This window comes from Colias croceus, chromosome 9 (assembly GCF_905220415.1).
Source record: "Colias croceus chromosome 9, ilColCroc2.1".
Lineage (NCBI taxonomy): Eukaryota > Metazoa > Arthropoda > Insecta > Lepidoptera > Pieridae > Colias > Colias croceus.
The window spans coordinates 4,186,242-4,213,428 of NC_059545.1; the positions used below are offsets into that span (position 1 = coordinate 4,186,242).

At 29.4% G+C, this 27,187-nt stretch overlaps 1 protein-coding gene across 1 annotated transcript in view; it reads right to left on the reverse strand.

Moving 5' to 3' along the window:
* The window catches only part of LOC123694200 (ATP-binding cassette sub-family G member 1), a 65,090-nt gene that overhangs the window by 31,558 nt on the left and 6,345 nt on the right, over positions 1-27,187 (reverse strand). The window contains exon 2 of the mRNA XM_045639558.1: positions 10,137-10,201. Coding sequence (XP_045495514.1) covers positions 10,137-10,191 — 55 coding nt within the window. The 5' untranslated portion in view covers positions 10,192-10,201. The remainder of the gene's footprint in view (positions 1-10,136; positions 10,202-27,187) is intronic.

Below are 27,187 nucleotides of genomic sequence, written 5' to 3' on the forward strand. Positions count from 1 at the left end.
ATAAATAAAAAGCATAAATGCCCTTTTACGTAAAATACGAGACTGTAAAATACGAGATAAAACCAGATTACACTAAAGTAAATATTAACTACGTAAAAACGCACGTCGCATGAAAATCAATATGACCTTTGACCCGTATCCACGAATAATAATAAAAACAACATGATATTCGCTAAATCGCGATGTTAAACGTGTGTCGATAAGAAGGGCAAGTTCATTTGATATTTGAACTTGTTGCGCAAAATTTAGGTCACTGCCAGTTTCGTCTAGACGTTATCGATCTGCCCCCGCCAAGACGAGCCAAGCGAACAAGCGAAGCGCACGGGCACTACCTACCTTTTCTCGAAGCGCTTCGACGTTTTTTTGAACCCTCATAACTTGGGTTTGGATTATGCTAGATCAACAAAATTTTCGGGATATATTGTCAATAGCGGACTTATTGAACATATTAAGTTTTAATTACATTAGCTTTTATACTTCAGATTTTATTTATATCTTAAAAAAATGCTAATTTCGTCACTGACTCACTGATGATCATCAAAATTCTTAAGGTATTTCCAAATGTCCTAGAAAGCTGAAATTTTGTATGTAAAGTTAGTATTAGCACACAAACAACAAGAAAATTATAAAACTTGTAACTTTCATCCCCCAACCCCTTAAACGGGGATGGGAGTTTGTATGAGACCTGTAATTTTAAATTAAATTTTGATGACGCTAGAGGTCTAATCTAATAATCTAAAACTTGGTTCCCCTAGATATAAATAGGTATGTATAGGTACTCCTTGTTAAAAAAAAAATTAAAACTTTAATCGACATATAAAATTTTGTTACAAACAACTTACAAAAAAAAAATGAAATGAAATCCCACCAAAAACATTTTCATGTAAAATGTCCACATATTTTGACTAAGGTGTAGAGTTTGTGAAGTTAGGCCTTGTAGAGTTAGGGCGTGTAGTGTTAGAAGCTTGGCTCTACATGAGATCTGATAACTTTTTGACAGTGCGAGTCATATGGGCTCGTCTTGGCAACATTTTACATGAAAATGTTTTTGGTGGGATTATTAATTTTCGCGCATTAGTTTAACAACAAATTTATGTAAACCTTAGATCATCATTTACTTATCAATATTTATTCTATTTCAATATTTGAGCAACAGATTTTCTAAATTATCGAATCAAAAATGCAGCAACACAAATTAAAAACAAGGTCAATAACCAAATTTAGAAGTCGAGAATGTGTTAGTGCTTTTCATATCGTAAATTGAAATGCATCAAGCAAATCTAAAAGTTGAAAAGAGAGTGCTTTTATAGATATTATACGTACGTACGAAATACGAATGCGTTTAAAAGCACATATTTAAGATTTATAAATGTACTGGATATTCTATTATAAACGACTTTGCAATACTCAACAAATGGTAAGTAATAAAGTTGAGATCGTAATCCATTGCGACAGCCAAATAATGAGCCTTTTATTTGTTATCTCGGAATATCATTGCAAAACAAATTCCAATGAGTATGTAGATTTATCATTCGCAAACAAACCATTCACAGATTTAAATGTGTGTAGATAAATAAATGGACCTTCTGTATCTAATCAATAACGTAACATTGAAAACTACGTTTGATCTATTTTAAAACTATAGACTACAGACTAGTAAACATATAGTTAGTATGGTATTATGTATGAAAAATAGATTTAAAAAAATGGTGTTGATGTATGTGCAAATTTTTTTCTCGTCTTAAACAGATAAGTACCTAATTACCTATAAAAGATAAAAAAAATTCGGAGGCTTTATGTCTACTTCTTCTGCCCAAAATTAAGAATGATACAGAAAATATTATTTTATCATCAACCATTTTACAACTTTTATAACAAAAGTTAATTGTATTTAGTGATTATCATCTAATATATAAAAATCAATGCCACTTTTCGTTGTAATTCCATAACTCGAGAACGGCTGAACCGATTTCGATAATTCTTTTTTTATTATATTCCTTGAAGTACGAGGATGGTTCTTATGTAGAGAAAACGTTAATATGTACCACGGGCGAAGCCGGGGCGGACCGCTAGTATTACATAAATATTCGATCAGTTTGATAATAATACAACAATAATACGAACTGATAATATGTACTGATCAACCTGACCCTAAAATTAACTTTTAGGTCGAAGTATTGTTTCAACAATGTACCTACGCGATATGGTCCATTATAATATATTTTATGCGCAACATTTTTACCACTTTTATATCTTTTGTGTGTCAATTAATGAAACTTTTTGTATTTGTTTTTGTATCTAAACAGAAACTAAACTAAACAATCAAAAGTGCTAATTCCAAGAGACAGATAAATGACACTAAATTAACGCCTTAATAATGTGGAATTTTTAAATACATAATATTATGAGAAGTAATACTAATAAGTAATATAGAATTTATTCTAACATAAAACAATCAAGGTTGAGGATATCACAATTAGAATAAAATAATAATTACAGTTGTGATAATTTCTAATTATCATTACCGTGTTTGACGGTCACTTGATAAAATAGTCAATTATTTGTTATTGGCGGATAATTATAGGAAAATTTTAGTTCACACATGTACCTAATACCTACATGTCGATGATGCGCAAGAGGATTTTCTTGTAGGTATTATTTTCTGTTAAGAATAAGCTTCATAATCTTCTAATATATCAAATTCTCGTGTCGCGGTGTTTTCAGTGAGACTTTCCGAAACGGATTGGCTCATAAAATTTTAAGTGCATATCGGGTAGGTCTGAGAATCGGCACACTCAATGAACCACATCATTTTTTTATATGTACCCCTGAGTAATAAGAGAACAACCTTTGCCGAGACAGTAGTATGATATAAGAATGAAGTTGTGTTGAGACAAAAAAAAATGGTTCGTCTGACAGACGTACACATGTTCTTCCCTACTATAATTAATACATGTAGGTAACAAAACATGTAGGTCGCGGAAGAATTCCAACCAATACCCGCGGCCCCATCATTAAAGCGGCTCGACGGAACACAGTGGGGTTTTAGTCGGTAGGAATCCGACATAACCCACGGCTCCTTCCCCGGGGGCAGTGGGTATCTTTGGAAGATTTCCCCACTATAAAAAAAAAGGTAGATAATTATTAATTATTTCTAATCTAATCATAAGGTTTCATTCCAATTTCAAAGGTCCATAGTTTTCCGTTTATCTTTTAATCCAAGGAAAATACCATTTAGTATAAGTACTGAATAAATACTAGATTTGATTGATAAAAAATTTCCTAACAGTGACCGTCGTTAGATTTTGATAAATCCGATTATCGAATTTATTTTGGATTATCTATAATACCAGCCAAATATTTGTTATCTAATAATTATTCTTTAATAGTATTTTGATTAATAACACTTTTCCAGATTTTTTCATCTTCCAGTGTAGGTGATGTTAAAAATTAAATAATATTTGACTAAACTACGAGGTGCTTTTACCCTCCGATGAAGAAGATACTAACTAAGTAGTACATAAAGGTAGTAAATATTCAACAAGATATTTATTTAAAACTCAAATAATCAAGTCAATTCCATAAATAGGCAATCATTGAGCTACATCCGGAGTGCAGTCCATTTTAACATGTTCTCGTACCTAATGATTGTTTTGCAAAATGTTTAATTTAATTTCGCTACTAAAACAAGACTTAGTTTATGGGATTAAAGTAAGAAACAAAATTAAAATTAGCACATATATAATATTGATTAGAACTAGTTTAAAACTGGTCGATGTACCGTTGTGGTGCAAAACTGTTAATGCATGTGTCTTGAATGCAATATGTTTATAATAACAGTTGAATAAAAAAAAGCTGTACCTTACTAATTCTATCCATGGTATTAATCATTTGTTTATAAACAAAATGAAGATCTCACGCTTCAGCCATTTTTACCATAAAAAAATATTCCGACAGCTAAATATTTTGTTCATAATAAACACTAATTTCAATTTGTTATCTTTTAGAAATATTATCATACTATGTGGAAATTAGGCACTTTAAGATCTGCGGAAGTAGGCAATTAAAAAAGATTATATTAGAACAATATTCTCACATAAAATTATGTTTGTTTCACTGTATAAGGTTGTAAATATTTCATCCGGTTCAAAAACTTATTAATTATAATATAAAGTAGATTATATACAAATAATAGGTACATTAATAATGTAGGATATAATGACATTAAATTGTACATACCTACTTGAGTAAATATATTGAATTAAATGTCACAACTAATTGAATTTTATGGCATTTTATAAATACTACATATAATAAATCATCAATAAATCTTTAATGAATAATATAAAAAGATTCCAGTTTGTTTCAATTATGCGACACAACCTTTGTAAATAAGGAATATTATTATTGAATTAATTACAATAATGGGTATGTATTGTAATTTATAATATAAGTTGTCTCTCGTGAAACAGATCTCGCTCATATCGCTCGATATTAAAAAAAAATATATCTATCAATATGGAATTCGATGCGAAAAGTAACTGTTTTAACAAATTATTGTGTACCTATAAAATATTTTAAATTATGGATAAATGTTTATGGTCATCGTGTATTTTTTGGGTGAATCCGTGGAGGACAGCATAATTCAATCCAGGGTTTTGTTACATAGTTTTTAAGTGAAGTTCCATGTTCCTTTATATGCATTTACGAGTTACATCTATTTTTCTGATCAAATTTCCTTTACGTGCTAGTTACAGATTATCATTTACCTACACATGAAGTCTTCCCATTTGCATGTCTGTCTTACTTTTTTCCATAAGAATAAGGTGCATTAATGTAATTCCGGGTGACGGGGTAAATGCAATAACGTTAAATTAATACCTAGGTAACTATTGATTGATTCCGTTTATCTTCATGCGGTGCCTTCACGATACTCACAATAAAACGATGCTCTGAAGTGGTATTCACAATTTTCCGAATTGCCCGACATCCGGAATTCCTCGAATTCACTATTAATCTAAAACCCTCATCACGAAGCTATTCCAGAAAAAGAAGAATTTTTTCCTTATTATAGCTGTATCTAAGCCCTAACAGCTTTTATAACAATTAACAACTACTAGTACAGTTTTATATTATCTGTGGACACAGGACAGTTCTTTGGCATATTATGATATATTATGTAGTTAGATATAAGTTACATATTATGTAAAATTAAATTGTAATATTGACATGATTTTAAAAGAGCAACTATGGAGTTTCTTGTTGGTTCTTCTCCATAGACACTGCTTTCCGAATCGGTGGTAATTGTTAAGAATATATGTAATGACGATTCGAAAGTGCTTCTAAAAGAAGTCGAATTGAATAAATAAATGTTTGAGTATGAAATTTGTGTTACAAGTTCTAATAAATAGCGCAGTTTCTAGTTCTCTAATTCTCTAAAGATTAAAATCTCACTTACAAGTTACAATGACCTTCTTTACTGAGTACATGATGGATCGGTCAAGCAGTTCTGAGTCAGCAGATTTAAAGTCGGTCAATCAATTAAATAGATTCAAATCTATTCATTAATAAGATAATAATTCAAATCAATATCTGAATATTTATAAAATATAAACATATGCAGTGGTATTATCAACAATATAATAATATAAAACGTAGTAAATAAAAAAATAATAATTGAGATTCGCACAACATAATAATAATTAATAATACTTAATGCAAATTCGTAATTAAATGCATATTTTATGTCATTTACTAATTTATTTTTAATTAAGGCGGTTCCTAGATTTATTACTAAAGTACTATAAAAACTAATACGAGAATCTCAAATATTGATTATACATTTTTAAAAAAATAACCTAATTTTAAAAGAATTTCCTATACATGTCTAACGTTTTTCTAACTTGTCGGGGATTTTGTTTCATATAAGTACCTATCTCATAGAAAATGCAAGACAACATCTGAGTCATTTGGTTGTTTTCTAGAATTAATAAATATGCAATGAACGTAAATAAAAAGCGTGTCATTCTTGATTTATTGTTAAATAATAATCAATATGTAGGTATGTTTCCCGCTCACACCGGTCAAAACTGCATTTATATTTTCCATTTTAACATATACAGTAAATCGCAACATATATTTAAAAGTTCTTAGCAAATTATGTCATGAATTCAGTGATCTAAATTAAATTTAAAAACATGAATGCCTTAAATGTATCAACACATTAAAATTATTGGACATTAAAGTATGTAATCGTACCACATTTTTAAAAGGCGACATAATAAATTTTAATTCAATTAAAACTGTAAGATCATAGATAACTTCGTTTATAACTACGACTTAAATTTATATGATTCACACATAATATGGAAATCTCAAAATGTACATAACAAAACTACATAATAATTTATGATGGAAATAAAAAGCTTAAACGTGTTTATAAAGCCTAATTAATAATTTAATGATACAGTAACGTCGGTAAAAATTGTCGCACCTCATGTATGTGTGAATGATTGTAGTCTTTTTTACAATAAGTCTATTATAGTCTATCTATACACTAATAAGTACTTAACAAAAATAAAGCACATTTCAGAACCCTAAGGGTGCTTTTCCACCAAGGATGTGTAGCGAGGAATATGTTTGTAAATAAATAACGCTTCAAAATTCAAACTAAATGACGCGATTTGATTGGTTATTTACAAACACATTCCTCGCCACACATCCTCGCACATTATTGGTGGAAAAGCACCCTAAAGCTCTGAACCGAAACGCTCTTGGATCCGTAAACTACGTCATTCATTACACAAAAGCCAAAGCCTTATTGGGCATGCCTTTCACTTTAAACATTTAATAACTCCTCATACTATTGATAAGTATTTGTTAAAGAGAATTAAAACCCGGACATTATTGAATAAGGATACCGATTCGCGGAAGTATCAGCTCGTTCCTGAATATGGAGTTTAATATGAAAATTGGCAAATGTATTTAATTAACGCGTGATTAAAGGACCGGTTTACACTAGGAATGACCGTCAACTATTTTTGCATATATGAATAATGAAATTTATAACTACATTAAAGTAACAACGTCAATAGTTATTAATAGGTGAGTAATGTTGGATATCTAAATAAGTATAGGTAGGTACGAATTGCTCATGAGCAACTGAAAGGTTTTATCAATTTTCGAGAAGTTAAATTTTCTTTTCACTGATAAATTCTTAAATAATTATTTCCTATGTTTCTTAGAACAACAAACAGAGGTTCCATAAAATGGATGTAAATGGTCGGATTTTTTTAAAGTCTTTAAATTAAACCTAAACTTTCATAAATCTGTAACAACATTAACTGTTATAACATAAGTAATCTATTTGAACATTAATGGTGTCGAAATACATGTGAGATGAACAAAAAGTAACTCATGATAACAGTGTTGCGACTTTTATAAGAACTTTTTTGCTTCACATTCAATTTGAGCAACTTTTAATAACTAATTATTACTTATAGTTTGGTTTTCGTCCAAACTATTGAATCATCCATCTTAATGTAGTTACATAGAATTTTCAAATCGCAAATAAAATTAACAATCTAAGTCTACGTCATATGAATACGCGAAAATATCGCTATTCTTTTAAGTTTATTTATTTCAATTATGGCACTATTTTTTGTCCCGTCTTCGATATACCTAATAGTAGATATTATAATAATAGACATTCTTATATCAGATCTTAACCGCTAATTCGAAACTATGTTTTCCTGTTTCAAAATAGCATCATATTATCTAAAAATAGTATCACAGTATGGTGGGTTTTTATTCATATTTGCTTGAAATAGATATTTTTCTACAAAAAATAGTCTGTTGAACGTTTAATCGAATTTAAATATAAATCGCAGAGATGAAAAGTTAAGCGGCATTTTGTTAGTAATGATTTATGATTTCTATTTTTAGATCTTAAAATATTATTTAAATACCTAGTTTCTATATAGTTTATCTATATATCTATATACGTATATGATAAAACATTATAAGTATTAATAAAAGTGTATCTAGTTAATAATGACCAAAAATTTTACACGAGTGTTAATAGGAACCACATTACCTACTTCTTTTAAATTTCTTTGACGACCTTCAGCGTTTCATGATGACGATATTTTTTTTATAAATTTATGAATATATATTTTTTTTAAATAAACCCATTTTGAAAACGCTATTGTGGTTTGAGTTCAAGTCAGTTTCTACAGTTTCTTACATAATATACTAGAAAAATCAATCACGCTTATCTTTTAAGTAAGAAGGTAGATACTAGATAGGTACCTACTGGCAGTAAAACGTGTACATATTTATCACTAAAAATAAAGAAGAACTTGATTACACACTTAAAAGCGACTTTCATCAAAATCGGCTTTACTTTATGTGAAAGTAGGATACCTTGGTTTGTTGCAATTTTTTGCACTTTTTGTCGCCACTTCAAGCGGACTGATCATTGACCCAGCCTCTTTTAGTAAGAACCTTAGAAATCGAATATTTATTTATACCGACTTTATTTTTAAATCGTAGGTATTTTATTCTGTATATATTAAAATACCCAGAAACTCTACCAGTCTACCTACCTGTTTAGTGTTTATATTACAAAATTATGGCCTAAAATACATCTTAAATATTATACCAATAAAAAGAATGACCACCTTTTTATGTACAAAACTTAGAAACAGAACAAAAAAATATTGGATTAAGAGTGGTAAATAAAAAGAAAAAGATCTGCACTTGGTTTACCTACGAATAGCAAGCTGAATAAATTATTTAATTCTCTTGCTGTTAAAATTCATGATAAATGATAATATAAGTAACTAAAATACCCACTTATGTGCTGAGAATGTAATTACCCACAGTTCTATTGTAGAAATAAAAATTCGAAGCTTAACAAGATTATTCCGAACCAATAGGTACATTCATCAAGGAAATCCGGAGATACTCAATATTTCTATGATATTACATATTTAGATATATAATATCGTAATAATAATAAAATAAAATTTATAAGAAATCGGTTGCTCTAGCCACAAACCACAAACACAAATCTTCAAAACATTTAGCTATTTATAGAAACGCTATTAATCCGCTGTAAACAGCGGATTAAAAACATTATTATGTGTTATGCACGTAATACATTCGATATATATTTTATTATATTTAAATGCTCGGTAAAAAAATATAATCTGCCAACTTGGCCGTAGTGGGTTATGGTCTGAACCCTAGGAGACCCGTGTCCCAGCAGTATGAATGTACCAATGTAGGTATATGGGGCTAATGGGGCCGATGACCATGATGATGTTGAAAATAGAATAGAAAGTTTATGTAGGTGTACTTTTTGTTACTATAGTAACAAAAAGTATGCCATGACCAATGACAATAAAAACAACACCAATGTGCAAATTGCGTAAAACAAATAACACTTTTTCCAAAATTGTATTTACCGTAATCATGACATACTATTTCTTATTGGGTTTGAAATAATTTTGTATACTAATATAATGTTAATAATAAAAAATATATATAATGTTTTCTATCTATCTATCTATGTAGGTGTATGTTATCTATATTAATATATAAAACTTAAAGGTGACTGATATAGTGATCTATCAACGCACAGCCCAAACCACTGAACGTATCGGGCTGAAATTTGGCATGCAGGTAGATGTTAGGACGGAGGCGTCCCCTAAGAAAGGATTTTGATCAATTCTACCCCCAAGGGGATAAAATAGGGGATGAAATTTTGTATCATGTTTATCTATTATCTATTTTATCTATTCCACGCAAGCGAAGCTGCGGGCAACAGCTAAATTGATTTGATGAAATTGAAGAATTGATCAAAATCCTTTCTTAGTTATAATATAATTTTTGTGTGTGTTAAATAAATAAATAAATAATTTGAAACATGTCTAAACAAATTATATAAGACAAGAATTCCCTTTTACTACAAAAAAAATGAGAAAACGTATTTTACCCGACCTCGACGCGACGTACCCCAAAAGACGTAGGTTCTCTATACATAAATAGTTTTATCATTTATGGTAATAATAACAAATAATTTTCAATAGGTAGTACTAAAAATTATTAAAATGATTTTAAAATGAACTTACCTCTCAAAATCCGGCTGTGTACTGTGTACGTCAGATTTCTAAACTCCAGATCCATTTTTATCCGGCTGAAACAATGAAAGAATAGATATATAATTTATTTAATAACAATTTTTAGTTCTTATTTTTAAATATTCACACAGGATTGACACCTTACATTTTGTTTTATATTTATAAACAATGTAACACAAGTTTTAAATATTTCAAAAGTATGTTTATAACGTCAGTTTTCAAAAAGTATTACTTTAAAAATAAGTTATATTTGCACAAAACAAACGCAAGAAAACACTATTCAGATTTTTTTTTTTGTAAAATTATTCAAAAAAAGATAAGTAACAAAGAACTTGAACCACCGCATCATACAGAACAATGGACCGAACTCAAATGAAGAAATTTAAATAAATTATTAAATACAGTACATAATAATAACATAAATTGGTTGTTCTCAGTAAAATATTATATACATTTAAAAAGTAGTAAAGCCATAAGAGATGTCTTTATCGACAATAATTACACATACATATGTCATTCCGAAGAAAAAGACCAATGAATAGCTGTTATTACAATTAAATTATAGCATACAGTTACAATAACCGACAACTTAAAAAGGAATTGATTGGTTTTAACAAGAAAAGATGTAAAATATAATAAGTATAGTACTGTGCAAATCTCATGAAATAGCGTGAAAAGTTCGGCAGATATTCATATTAAATATACGGCGTATTTTAGTAAAGATTCAAAATCAAACCAGTTTGAGTGGGCATTTCAAATAAATCTATTGCACTAAAATATGTACAATTAAAACAATTCCGATATAATAAAATGTGTTAACAAAATTCGATTCGGAGATTATTAATAGATTTTAAATTATCGCAGCATATAAGGAAATATAAAAATGCCACTTTATGCTATTAATTCTTTGAACTGCAAGTTTTTATTATGATTAAAATTATCAAAGATTGAGTGTGATAATAAAACTTTAGGCCACCAATTTTTTGGTAAGAATACACCTAATGTATTATTTGTGTTTTGTTTTTGATTTATTTTAGTACTAAGATATTTTAATGTTATAATAATATTAATAGTGTGTACTTTTTTAATAGCCTAAAATACCTAAGAAATTTCTAACTTGTAAGAATTTACGATATACCTAATGAATAATAATAATAGTAAGTAATATCGTTGTAGGATAATATAGTATGTTTTAAAATAATAATACTTATGTAATATGTTCTTACTAATATATGTACTAAATGCTAATATTATCATCTCGAACATTCTCGATTGAACATAAATGAATGCATCTCACAATTAAAATATTAATAACTCGGTTTATATTTTAAGGTAAGATTTTTATCTCAACTCAAAGCTTCATTAATTACCCTAACTCAACGAACTTGAACGAAGAATAATTCTGTGAACATATTTTTTGCAGTTATGAATCATCGACGTATATTCATAATAAGTAATTTATTAGAGAAAGAGAAATAACATTAATGTTACAAATTATGTAATTACATGGTTCGTTGCGTTAAAAATTCAAGGCGGTTTTCTCGGTATTTACTTTTACATATAGATGATACAAATTAATGCAAATTTAAGACGTGTTAGTGGGCAACCACGAATCACGATGTACTTTACGAAAAAGTTAACAATATAGGTAATGTTAGTCTGCCCATACTTTCCCAGCATGCAAGAAGATAGCGCCCAAATCTCATAAGTCTACATCTCTACATTGAGAAAAATACGCTTTAACTGATTTTGATCCAATTTCATGTACAGAATTAATAATATAATTTCCTATTTCCGAGGCAATTTTAATTTCGTTCATCAAAACGAAACACGCAATAAATGTCCATACAACAATCGTACGAACGTTTAATTTAGCGTGAAATAATTTAGCAATCTGACCTTATTAATAAAACGCGTATAAACACCGCTTCGCGGTTCAATAGCGAACATTGCACTCATATTACTAAATATTTTATTGCATATTTATTAAATTTTAAACATTTTTGTGCGTAACAGAAACCACGGTCGTTATTTTGCAAGCGTATGTATAATATTGCCGACTGATTAATAAAGTAAAACTAGGTGAATGACATTTATATAATAGTAAGATAAGAAACATCTATGGTACAGCTAGCTGGTACATTTAAGACGAAAAATGTAATTAATTATGGATACATTGCTCTACTTTGTTCTTGAAATATAATTCGATATTCATAAGAGAGTTTTTATAATTGAATTAGATTGTAATGTTCTGTTTATGTATTAAAATCTAACTTGGTTATTGAATGTTGAATCTTGCAATATCCTAACAACATTATGTTGAAAACTGTAGGGATGCAACTCAATATAAATGAAAATTATTTAACATTTGAAATGATTGCAGATTGATTGAATTAGTACTTTACCATCCTACCGTCAATTATATTTTTAAATTAATATTTTTAATACATATTAATCTAAAGACGAAAATAAGTATAATAGGTAATTGATAAAAAGACCACAGCAAAAGTAAACGAATATAAAAATATAAGTACGTATCAGATATATCAAGTAGGTAGGTAAGTATGTCTAAAGTCTAAACAAAGGAATGGCAGATAGATTTTTTATAGAGATCAGAATCTGTACCTTGGTTAGTTTCTCTACCGTTTACTTTCACTTACTACGTACTATATTTACACTTTCCACTTTTACCAGATTTATAAAGAGCACTGAGGTCTGAGACTTATCTAGTATCTACTATAAGCTTTCTAAGTTACTATTTGTCCTTTAAAAAAACAAAATATACCTGAGTATAGACAGCATTGTGAACGAATATTTTTGGGATACGAAATTAAGATACAATCTAAAATAGGACTGCCTATATCTAACGTTTTTTTGAATATTTTGGATATTTTTCATATAAAACGCATTGATTTAATTTCTTATTTACACAGAAATAACTCACGAGCAACTTCTTACACGGGTAACCCGAAACAAAAACTAAGAGCTAAAACTCACTTAGTATAGATATAAAACACGAATAAAAATATTGCGAAAACAAATTGGTTTCAAGATTTCATTTCTAAATCTACAAGGTTACAACGCAGAACTCAAAAATCCACGCATTTTAAGAAAGTGAGTCCATAATTTAAATTTCATAATTTTGAATATTTTTTTAAATTCGATTTGAGAATTATAAAATAAACTATTAATCTATACTAATATTATAAAGCTGAAGACTGAAGAGTTTGTTTTTTGGTTGAATGCGCTAATTTCAGGAACTACGGGTCCGTTTTAAAAAGCTCTTTCAATGTTATAATTATAGATTATATAGATGGAAGGCTATTCTTCTCAGGCTTCTATTGTTGTTAGCTTTATATATCATCAAGCTAAAAACAATAGAAGCCAATGCAAGTAAAACCACGGGGCACAACTAGTTTTAATATATTAACTCCGTACATTTCATTCGGCAATGACCTTAAGTGCCTTTCACTGCCGCACTTGCTTTCTCTAGCCTCAAATGCAAAGCTTTTGTCAATTTAACACAAACATAAAAACTATATTGCTTCCATAACATACAAATGTTGCACTAATATGAAATTAAATCACTTTACTTTTTGTCAGTCCGACAAGCAGTATATTATGACGGTTGTAGCATGATAAAATCTGTCAGTTCGGATTTTCCACCCAGAGGCTTGTTGAATTTAGCATAATACATGTTAATACAATGAATATTTAGTTTATACGTATTTCTATTCTTACTGTAAAATGAAGATAAAATATAATAAGCAAAATAGTAATAAAAAATACCTTGTTTCTCAGGATTACAGATTGCTGAATTAATAGCTCTTGTATTTATAGTCCATTTTAATACTGGATATGAACAGAAAATTATAAAAATTATTAGGTGTTTTATACAAAATATTTAATGTGTTTTGGTTTCTTGGTTGAACAGACGTATCGATTCAGGTACCTAATTCTACTTGGTATTCATGACAAGAATGTTAAGAAAATAAAAAATAAGAAATCATAGGTAAGGCTTTTTAAAATTCGCGCTTGTTCTCGTGAAGACGCGGTCGGGACAATGTCTAGTGGATCAGCTTTTAAGTTTTAATTATACCAGAGTATAAAAATGTGATTATATCATGAAACAACGTGTGGAATAATAAAGCATGCGGAAACATTTGCAAAAATATTAATAAGATTTTGCGGTTGCATTATTATAAATGTCATCAATCTTGACTCTAATAATGTAATTTAAAACCGCTTGTCTTTTATGTATCTAATCTTAGATCACGATAAAAACGTATATATCTAATTCTCAAACCATTTTTCGCATCCAATTAATTCCTTTTTAATATGTGTGTACACTATCTTCCCAAATTTGCAACTGTGAACTTTATGCTTGGTACTGGTTGCTTGGAAGAAATTGCTGTTTAGCAATAAAGCCGCCAATTGCTTCTGATATCCTGGTATTGTAAAATTAAAAATTGTGTGCAATTAAGAATATATAACTATAATATTTATTATACCTACCACTAATAATAATTATAATGTAAGAAAATCGTAGCCGAATCGGTAAAATAATTCTAGCAAATCGGAAAACCGACTTCCAGCGGGTCAGTGTCGACTTTTCTTATTAGAAACAACTTTCTGAACCGGTATGTAATAAAAAAATGCCTTGGGCGGATGTCCTTCGATAAAATTATACTTACTGAAAGTCGCACATATGTATTGATTCATACTTGCACCGGAATATCCACATAGCGGTGGGTTACAAGTTTATATAACAATAAATAAATATTTAATTAGTAACTAATTGTAAGTTACTTTGCTACTCTTCTCTCCGTGTACATAAAATAATATAAGTATTGAAATGCCTACAAAATATTATCCGAAACTTTTGCTTGCCAAAAATATATCACGAATCGCCTAGGGCGTTAGCCGTTATTACGCTTTTTCCCGTTCTTTAAATCGGGATGAAGGTACTTTTATAAGAAATTATTCTTTGTACAACTAGAAACAAAAAATCACATAAATTGAAGTAGGTAAGTGTTTTAAATTTATTTAGAATTAATTCATAAAAGATACAACATGTAATATTATGTTACAATAATTGATATAACATTCATACTTCGTGAACTAGACATTTAATTAGTCACGTCTATCAAATTAAACAGGAAAAATAACAAATAATTATATTCATTACTTCTGACTATGGATAATAATTTATAGATTATGCTTCTGTGTGTTTAAGCCACACTAAGCTATGATTAAAATAACTAAGTACCTATATTTACATGATCTCGTTAAACTATAAATAATAATAACAATAAGGTGTTTGTTTTACAAATATATAGCGAGATAAATTTCTCTTCTTATTTGTAAAGAAAAATATTACGTTGAACAAAGAATTTCCACAAATAATATTACAAAGAAACGTCTAGAAACTTAGCGCGTGTTTTATGGATATATTAATTACCTATTCTTGAGTAAAAAGCCAAGTATTTCTACACGGTTAAGTGAAACCATAATTGTTTTTACTCAGTCATTGTTTTACGCATTTATTGCATTGTTTCCAACTATTGTTTTAAGTTCAACATTGTAATGCAAATAAATGCATATTAATTAATAATTATTAAGTCTCAATAATAGAATTTGATATTCTGATTGGTTGTGGACAGATACTAGTGTGTATTGTTTATAATTAAATTAAACCCATGACATAGGTGCGAAATAATATAAATGAAAGAAATTGTATACCTATTTTGCTAATAAGAAAAACAAGTTGGTATTATCAATCTGTAGTTTCATTGTTTATTCTGCTAAGTTAATTTGTATGGTGCACTCATTATCAGCACTCAGCAGAATAAAATATAAATCAATAGTAATCATATAAGAACTATAACATACTAATGGTGAAGTGAAGCTGCCAGCAAAAAAATGTAACAAAACCACATCCTTTATTTTTTTGTAAACACACCGCGATGATGCAAGATCTTCTTCCTAATCTGTAAATTAATCTGTGTTATATCCATTTTAAGCCGTAATTCATTTTTAATTCATCAATCATTCAAAACCCTGAAGTGTTTAACTTTTAACGAGTGCAGGCGAATAACGAACGTTCATTTCAAGTCTATATTTTTTGCGTCTTTGTCAATAAATTATTATGTATTTGGACATAAAAACTAATAAGGCAAATGAGTACGAGATTGGCGTATGATGTGTATAAGTTGGACACGCAGAAACATCGTCGTCAGCTAATTGCAAATAGTACAAACATTACGCTAGTAGGTTAATGTTAAGACGAATCCACCTTGCCACACATTGCCCACAGATAATATAACACCACTAGCTTTCCACGCGCGGCTTCTCCCGCTTTGGCTTAACCCTAATAAATATTAATAACTTTATAATAAAACCTTTCTCAAAAAACCACTCTAATGCCGCACCAAAATCCTTTGCGTAATTAAAAGACTATTATGAGATGAGAGATATTTTAAAGATATTTAACCATACATAGGACAAACAGACAGCGACAGCGACTTTGTCTTATACTATGTAGAGATACTGTACGATCACGGTCTAAGTACATCGGTCACTCCCACAACCATGGATCTTTCTCGAATATAGCACTTTCACAATCTACGGCAACACGGCCACGAATGTTGGCAAAACTTGATTTCAAACTAATGAACGGCCTTGTGAACAATTTATGGATGACCACTATTATGTAATAATGTGAATAAGCTTTCAAAGAAATGAGGACACTAAATTAATTCCGATATTAGTCACGAGCATCAGATTTTTTGGTGTATCCAGTTTTGTATCTAAACTAATAAAAAATCTGTAAGTAAAAAACAAATTGATTTATATTTTAATTAAATTCACCAACTCTAAAAAAGAGCATAAAACATTTCATGAGAAAATAAAACAAATTCAATTATAATGTCATTATTTACACATCTTATTGTATTCATAAAAATGGTTAATGCATAGCTGAATTACGAATTTCTGAAAATAGAAAAATGATTAAATTGTATTTCCCACCAAAATATTGCATTAACGTCATCCCTAGATGAATAAACTTGGCCATAGTCCATCATATTACTATTATCATTACTATCATGAATGAATGCCGGAATTAAGACAATGTATCTCTTCAAGGGTTCCCGAATTTGGCTTTGAATTACGACTGTATTATTACTAGCTGAGCTGAGCGGTTTCACCCGCGAGGCTCCGCTCCTGTTGGTTTAAGCGTAATGATATACCGATGGCCTATACTTGCTCGATAAATGGGCTATCTAACACCGAAAGAATTTTTCAAATTTATTTTGAAATTAAAATTTTATTAATTTTTCAAATTAGCGCGTTCAAAAAAACAAACTCTTCAGTCTTCAGCTTTATAAAATTAGTATAGATCATCAAAACCTTTTAAGTACTTAAAGGTTTTATTTCAAATGTATAAAGTTCGCAACTCGAATTTAGTAAACCAATAATTGGTTTAAATACCACGAAGAAATTTATTAAAAAACGGCCTTAACACTTAAAGAGTACACGAGTATGATTTATGGGTTCAATAAAGTTGACAGCCTGATTTACATAATTGCACCCGCGGAACTTAAAAATCAAGTTGAATTTAATATCACATTATCTAACAATTATCGAATAAATTGAAATATAATCCTCGTACATAGGTCTCAAATAAATCACTAATATAACTGGATAACTAAAAAATTCTAACGGTGTCAAAATAACACTAAATTTGACGATATAAGTTTTCTGCACTCAGTTTTTTCCTCAGTAACGATTCAAATAACAATAATTAAAATAATGGGAGGCAGTTCGGAGAACTGTATAACCAATTTTATACTACGGTAAAACCAATTGCAGAATTTAAATAAATTCCTATAAGATATCATCAATTTGATTTACATCGGACGTGGGCTACTCAAGAGTCCATCGTCTAAATTAGTCCGTAAATCCCAGGCGCTAAATGGGAAATCTCTACAAATTATAATGCCATTAGCTTATGAAATGATTTACGCCTGCCTTATTAACGTTGCATAAAACCTACCTACATTGTATCTACAAGTATATAATCAAAGTAATCAGTCGAATTCACTGGCCCAAGTACTTAACAATACATTCCTCGAAGGATCAAGATAATTTGCTCATATGTTTTTGATTACAAGGCAAATACCGTTTAATGCTCTTATCATACTATTAAGATGTCACGGTCGTATCATTATTGACATTTTCACGGTAATGAAACGGAGGTGAAGTGAATGTCGTCACTTGTCAAAATTTACCAAAACTTTACGATGTTTCCTCGGTCGTTTATATCCAATCGAAAACGTATAAATTCCGCTAAATTGTTAATAAGGTCGGTCAAATATCGATTCAGGAAGTTATTTAAACTTAACTAAGTTCAACAATTAATTTTCAGTTGGAATTCAAGTGGACTGTTGTAAATCTATTACTATATAATTTTAAGAATTTTGAATACTTACGATGCGATGTAATACAATACTTGGTTAATTTGTTAACACTTGTATAATAATTTATGGTAGGTTATTAGTTTTATTACAATTTTATGTAAATAGACTGTTTGTTTATTAACATCGACATTAAAATTATAACAATATACTTTATACGTAGCAGTAAAGAATATATATAGTAAGGTATACTATATTGAGACGATTTTATGAGATATTCGTGTTAATAATAAAATTATATTAATATTTTCATTACTAACGCTACAGTCACAAGAACTAATTTTATATGTTCTGTGAAACTAAATATAATAGGAAATTAAATAAATGATTCAAGAAACGAAAAAACAATACAAAATTACCGATTATTTGTACGATAACATTGAAATACTCGTATTTAGTTTTTTATTATTTTGACGATCTATTCTCATCAATTCAATTATCTCAGTATCTACTTATTATTTTGGATTTAAACTGAGAAAAAGATACATTAATATAGCTACAAATAAACAATTTATACTTAAAACACTCATTATTTAAAAGCTAGCTTCACTACATATCTACCTAGTATAAAACAAAGTCGCTTTCTCTGTCTATATTTTGTAAGCTAAAATCTTTAAAACTACGCAACGGATTTTTAATAGATTCATTTTTAATAGATAGAGCGATTCTTGACGAAGGTTTTAGTGTATAATTTATTATGTTTTAGACAAAGCGGGCGAAGCCACGGGCGGAAAGCTAGTACCTATGTAATAAATGCCTATTGCCGTTATCCCTTCTAACCTATTCTATAACTGTACTCTAGTCCTGAGTTCTACTTAAAGCGAACAACATAACAGGCTCAGAGGAATTCCGGTTAGATTGTCAATGACAATTTCAGATAGTATTCATACAGTCAATTAAACAAAATCGCATTGGATTCTTATCATTGCTGAATGAGCCTAACCAGATTGAGTTACGTAACAACATTGCTTAAACTTTATTTGGTAATGTTCTAGCAAATAGCAATTGCAAATATCTACACAGCTATTCGTTAACGGTATGTAAACTTTTTGAGAACCACTCCGAATAATTAAGGACCATTATAATGTTTGGTAACTTGATATCTACGCTTTTATTAGAAGGTCTTGTTTATTTTGAATATATTACGTTTTATTACTGTGTTTATTTATTGGTTAAATATCTTCGTTATTCATTGAATGATGGATATACAGTTTATTACATAGATTAATTGGCAGATACTAAAATCATTATTTTTCTTAAAACATACGGTTTTTAGATGCTCAGTTACGAAGTTCCAATACCTTCTCGCCTATTTATAAGTTAAATATTTAAAGGTCTATTTCATATATGTACATGTAAATTGCGATAGATAGGTACAAGGGCAAACCATACGGCATACCATTCACCATAACATACTGATAACATACATACGCTGCACAAACAGCGGAAAATCGTGAAATGTCAGTAGGTATAACAGAATTACATGAAAATGGGAAACTTTCAGCCTTGTTGCTAATAACGAATTTCGACACAGCTCATAAATTAATAACTAATAAGTAGTGTAAGGGTAAAATACATATAATAATAAACAAGGTTCATTTATACATACAAAAATACAGGTGAATGAATCATTGAAAATTTGAAGTGCATACCGCACTTATGTTATAAAACATTTCATGTAATTTTAACAGAACATTATTTTAAGAACCAATAGTTTATAAACAAAATTAATGAAGAGTTACAGCCGTTAGACGGTTAGATGATTCCATCGAAGTTTAAAGACTACCTACGTAAATATGTAGAGTTTTCGAAATAAAATCACGAATGAAATTAATTCGCGGAAGCCTAAAGTTCGCGGAACCATCTTTAGGAAATAATAATATATCTAATATGAACTACAGAATACATAATATTATGTATGTCCAAACGAAGTAATAGTTTGAGATCAATTAGGAAGAAAACCTGTTAAATTATAAATATTCAGCATAAATAAGCAAAGCCTACGAAAAGGAAATAGTTTAATTGCTGGCTTATTATTTCCTTATGCTCAAAGATTTTATCTTTTAATATAATTTAATTCGCGGAATCGAGAAATTCGAATATGTAGTAGAATATCGTATATATATCTGTAACATTTTAGTTCTTGTTATTGTTTTTAATTGAAATATGTATAACATATTATATTAAATGAATTGAAACGTATTATATTATTAAATTAATGATTGGTAATCATATTTCTATACTTTTTATATTGTTAGCTGATGTTTATGAGATACTAGCTGTGCCCCGCGGTTTTACCCGCATTGCTCCGCTCCTGTTGGTCTTAGCGTGATGATATATCTAGCCTTCTGCCATAAAATATTACTATAGATTAATTATTTATAGGAAGCCGTGCAGTTTTTTGTTTATAGTTCACAGAGCTAAGAGCTACCGTCTATTTTCATCGACACTATTAAATATTCCTAAAAAATCTAGAATTTTTCTTATATTTGAAACAATACTCAAAATTGGCCATTACGTAAAACATAATTTAAAAATCTATTACATCACCCATACTGTTTAGAAGAGACACCTGACTAATCTTTTGCAATAATATTATGTACATTTTTCTGAAATCATTTTAATTTTGCATACAAATTAAAGTTTCTCGAAGATTTTATGATTCAATCAACCCTTTTATTTACGGCATTGTGCACATCAACTTTTTTATCGTCAATAAATTATGTACATTTAGTTAGATTAATGTAAATAAATACCGCCAATTTGAAAAGCATTTTTACTGAGAAGAGTCGGCAAAACGCTGAACCTAATAGCTCTTTTTAACGAAAAAACGACACATTGCCAGATTACCATAACAAATTAGGTATGTACTATGTACCTTTAGTTTTTATTTGCAACTTGGTAAAAATTATTATTATTATAGCCAGCTATTTTAAGAACCATTGTTGTTGTTATCTTTCAGCAAAATTCCAATTCTTTATTTATAAACATTGTAAAGAAGTAAAACAAAGAAGCTTCGTCGTTATTCTTATATTTCAGGTTTTATACGAGGAAGTTTGTTCTGTTCTTATAAAATATTTTAACTTTTGTAATCTAAATTCGCTTTTATATTTACATTTATTAACATATATAAGTATGTAAACAATGAAATAGCTTTGATTTTCCTAATAAATTATAGTAACAAAGGCTATTAGGACGCACTTTCGCCTATTATTTTAAAGTGAATGTATATTTTATGGCATAATATCTATAAAGTACCCATAAAGTCCATTAGCTACAGGGACATGATATGTCCATTAAGTCATTGACCTGAAACTTGATAGGCATCGTATATTCTTCAGATATAGGTATGTATAATGTATATAGTGAAAAACAATAGAACATTTCCTGTCCCACCCATTAAAAGGTAGATTTACACACATTTCTGAACAAACAATTAGTGCTAATGAATCACTGACCTTTATAAAAATAGGTTATCGATTTAATAGTTTTTCATAAAATGATATACCTAGGTAATATTCTAACATTTAGGTACAAAATCTTATAATAGAATTATACCTTGCGAATTTTTCGACTACGCGGGCGAAACCTCGGGCGGAGAGCTTATAATAAAATAATACCCACCTACAATCAGAAAATTACGATTACCATAAAATCTTTAACGAGGGACACGAGGCATAAAAAATGTGTATAATATTATTAAATCACTTTAAGACATACTCAATCATGTAGGTAGTTTAAACTGGTTAAAATAAAGGAACACCTACTTTCAAACCATGTAATGTATTAAACTAATTTGCACACTCGCTTGATAAAATAGTAAAAAAATGCTTTAGTTATCTTTATCTATAATGTCTTGGTTAAGACGCCAAAGAAACCGGACTAAAGGGACCATGTTAATCCATTAGTCGTTATTGTAGACGAGAATATATTGATCTCCATGTGACATTTTACACGCGTATCGTGAAAGTATATTAATTAGCTTACAAAGTAGACATCAACACGTGCTAAATAAACTTTCAAACGTTAATATTACTTGCCAGATATCTCTCTTCCACGTGTCAAAATTACGATCGGGGAAAATGCTTCGAAGAAGCCATTCATTTCTAAATTTAAAATTCATAATTACAAATTATAAAGGTCGAATTATTTTGAATTCGGATGCAAATAAAGTTGAAATTTATTTGTATAACTAATGTCTCTTAAATATAGCATGTTTAAATATAATATTTTCAGCATTAATCTTAGCTTGTACCAATGTACATAATATTATATTATATATTGCATCATGTATCGATTTTTGAATGCAAATCGTTTAAATTTTTACATCCTATATAATATATAAAATAACATTTTCCCTCTATATCAAAAAAACTGTAAATTGTTATACATATAGTATATGTAGGTAATATTGCTTTATTGTTTAGAAGTGATTGATAAAGCATTAACTACAAGATAATCTCAGCAGATGAACGGGGCCTTGACCGCCACGTAAGAGGCAATGAACCTTCTATGCGGCTGCGCATGTACCATTGCCATAGTAAAAAGAGAGAAGTGTGCCAACTTCCAGCGTTTAATAGCGCAGGGAACCTAAACTCCCGAGGCGCAGGGTTGTCACTTATCTCGTTGATATTTTAAATAATTGTATAAACAAACAGCGACCGCTCACAGCAATGGTGTGGCCCTTACGAGACTGAGTGGGAACCGAGCGGCCGCTCTGCGTACATACAAACGGCGCGTTGTGCGAAGATAACATACTTCTCTCTTTTTACTATGTCATCGCTCAGCGACGCTAAATTTCTGCTCTAATGCACTAACCGATCGCGCATGCGTCGATCATTCGTTTACAATGCAATTGACACTTGGCCTACGTTGGGTAAATAGCAGATGGTCAAATAAAATCACTTGTTTGACACGTTGTGTTTCAATGAATGTTTTCAGAGATGTGTCATCATTTATAGATCGTTACAATTAGTTGCAGATGTTGTTGTAAATCACTAGGGAAATAAAATGTGCTACAACATAAACAAGTTGTATTATTTTGCGATATTTATGACATACATAGAAAATTATTCGCAAACCGCATTGTACAACTCCTTCCTACTTAATATTATAAATGCGAAAGTTTGTGAGTATGTATGTTTGTTACTCTTTCACGCAAATACTACAGTACCAATTACAATGAAATTAAGCACACATTTAGAGAGCAACTAGGATTAACACATAGGATAGGTTTTATCCCGGGAATTCCGCGGGAACGGGAATTATGCGGGTTTTTCTTTGAAAACGCGGGCGAACCCGCGGGCGGAAAGCTAGTAGTGTTATAAAGATATACATTCATCTAAACTTTTTGTCGATAACCCAATAAAGAGTGTCGAAATTGTATTAAAAGTGTGCAATCGTATCTTTATTATTGCAATAAAATTCAGCTGTCTTCGAAAATTACATCACACGATTAATTCTCTGCTGTGATACACAAAATTGTTTGTAATAAAATAATAATAACATTCATCAGTATTGTGAATTGTTTTATAAATATCGTTACTAGTCATTTGTTTGTATTATCGATTAATACCAAAGCATTAACTGAGCATAATATATTGAATATTATACATTATGTTTACACAAAAACAATTTTGGAGACGTAAATTATTTTACTTTCATATTTATTTTCGAAGCGATGTCTCAATAATTATGACAGCATTTTAAATTATGTACTTCATTATATAATAAACTTCTTTTAATAAAAAACACATATTTAATAATTATAGTAATAATATTCTTCAAGACATTTGGATAAGTCGCAATGTTACATGTTAAACGGTTGTAAATATGCATGTATTATTTTTTCAAAACATTATTATTGAAAAGCTTATTAATTATACAAATATACTAGGTAATTAATGTATACCAATTATACTTTATACCATTACTAGCTTACCGCCCGCGGCTTCGCCCGCTTTGTCTAAAACCTAACCTATACTAATATATCTATTATAAAGCTGAAGAGTTTGTTTGTTTGAACGCGCTAATCTCGGGAACTATTGATCCGATTTGAAAAATTCTTTCGGTGTTAGATAGCCCATTTATCGAGGAAGATTATAGGCTATATATCATCACGCTACGACCAACAGGAGTGGACCACGGGGGTGAAACCGCGCGGAGCAGCTAGTAAATTATATACTTAAACCTTCCACTTGAATCACTCTATCTATTAAAAAAAAAAACCGCATCAAAATGCGTTGCGTAGTTATAAAGACAATAAGCATACAAAGGGATATAGGGACAGAGAAAGCGACTTTGTTTTATTAATGTAGTGATTGGAAAATGGTTTATTTACCATAATTTTATCTTATGGTAAATAAACCATTTTCAATTATTTTATCACTTATTTATTTAGGTATATTACAACAGCTTACATGCCTACAGCTGTCACTAATGATAAGACGTAGAACGTGACAATTTTCACTTATAATACCACAAGAGCTTCAAAATTATCGGGTATTTTCCGATAGGTTTGTTGCAAACAAATGAAGGAGTCAAGTTTTTAGTCAAGGTTAAAAATCATTTTTCCTGAAAAACTTGACGACTTTATTTGTTTGCAGGGAACCTTGAGGGAAATGCCAGATAATTTTGAAGATCGTGTGGTATTCGGGGGATTATTTTTCCGTCCCAAATGTTGGCCAATAATTTCACAATTGAATTCAACCTGTCAGTCTGACGTCAACGACCAGAGAAATTTTTCAAAAAATTATGAGTAGTATAATACCATGGAGGTTGTACCACGTGACGTCGAATGGTGCAATTCTATTGGTCGATATTTGGGTCGGAAAAATAATCATAAATATTTTTGTTTGTTTTTATTATGTCTTAACTTTTATTATTGAAAATGTATTATTGTTTTATCCTCAATGGTTCGTTTTAATTATGGCACAAAATAAACGTATTGTTAATTATATTTCCGTGAATTGATAACAAGACTCGTGTTGAGCACAAATACGCAAATATACAGAAAAATATAGGTCAACGAATAACGTTATCTCCGTAACTTGACATTGACTTAAATATTTTGACAAATTATTTGATTGTTATGGAAAATATTCAATGGAAAATTAGTGTAATTTAATATTTAAGAATGTATTCGAAAGAAAAAGTAACATACAATAGAAAAATTAAATGAACCAGTTACTTAAGTAAACAAAGATATTTTTAAAACACATGTTTAACTTTTAAACTAGAAATATATTTGTAAAATGTCCTTATATTATTTGCAGTGGCCTGTGACGATTATATTTTTACCATTCTCACGATAAAGAAATAAAATAATAATTAATACGAATATAATTAAAATTAATATTTTTCCATGCACTTTTGCGTTAAATTTTAAAAATGTAATATATGTATTTATGTAGAATGATTTTAATTGTTATTAATTATCTTATTTTTCAGAATATAAGTAAATTAAATTTAAAGTAAGTTAAAAAAGTGACCTTGAATAGCTGTTGCTCATTTTTAGATTTAACAAAATGCACAATTATATAGTGATACTTATGCGGTAATTTAAACTTGCGAAATTAGTATTTTAGAAAACTGATATATTTAGTTTGGATCCTAGGTTATAATCATTTTCTCAATGCTGACTAGTGACTACATTTACATATACCTCTTATTAATTCTCTTTTAATTCAAGATGTTCGTTAAAAAGTATTAAGTACTGTTACAGCAGGTAGAGCATGAAAAATCGACCAATGACCCACATAGAAATTTGTAGAGTGCATTGTGTCTTACAAAATATTTTATTATTGAAACAGTAATGCACACTATATTTATTTATTTATTTTTCTGATAAAGTTACAATCATTACAATATTCACATCGGTAATAATTTATTTTGAGTCGTTGGTCAAAATTAAACATTCATAGATTCGTAAGCAATATTTACATGATCATAAATTAAAGTTTACATGATAGGAAATCATAGAAATTTTCCGCTGATTTCTTCTCCTGATATCAAAATGTAATCAGAAGTAATCAATCAATCAAATAAAAGTAAAAACAGAATAAATACATTTATTCGGTTAAAAAGTGACCATTAAAACACATACCCATAATAAAGCATTCTTGAATGCCTACATTTATTTGTTTTTAAGTACATGTTTTAACAAAATGTAATGGAAAATTAAATAAGTGTTTACAAAATCGTAAATCTACATCCGTGTTTTGAATTGCCAATTAAAACACGTTTTTACGAAACTTCGATTGCTCTTGAGTTGGTCGTTGCAAATATACCTATTGTTGTATGAAAATAATAAAAATGCTGATTCATATTCCTTAGAGAGATTGAAATTACATTAGGAAAAAAATGTCTGATACTTTATCATTACCAAAGTATAAATACAATGAGGTAAGACGGACATAGAATGGATTTAGAAGGAAAACTATTTACAAGAAGCTTCATCCAACAGAAGTCGACGTAAATTTTAAACGCCACAGAATAAACGATACATAAATAAATTAATACATTACGTGCAATAAAACCTTCTTGCATGCAATAAACCAGTCCTAC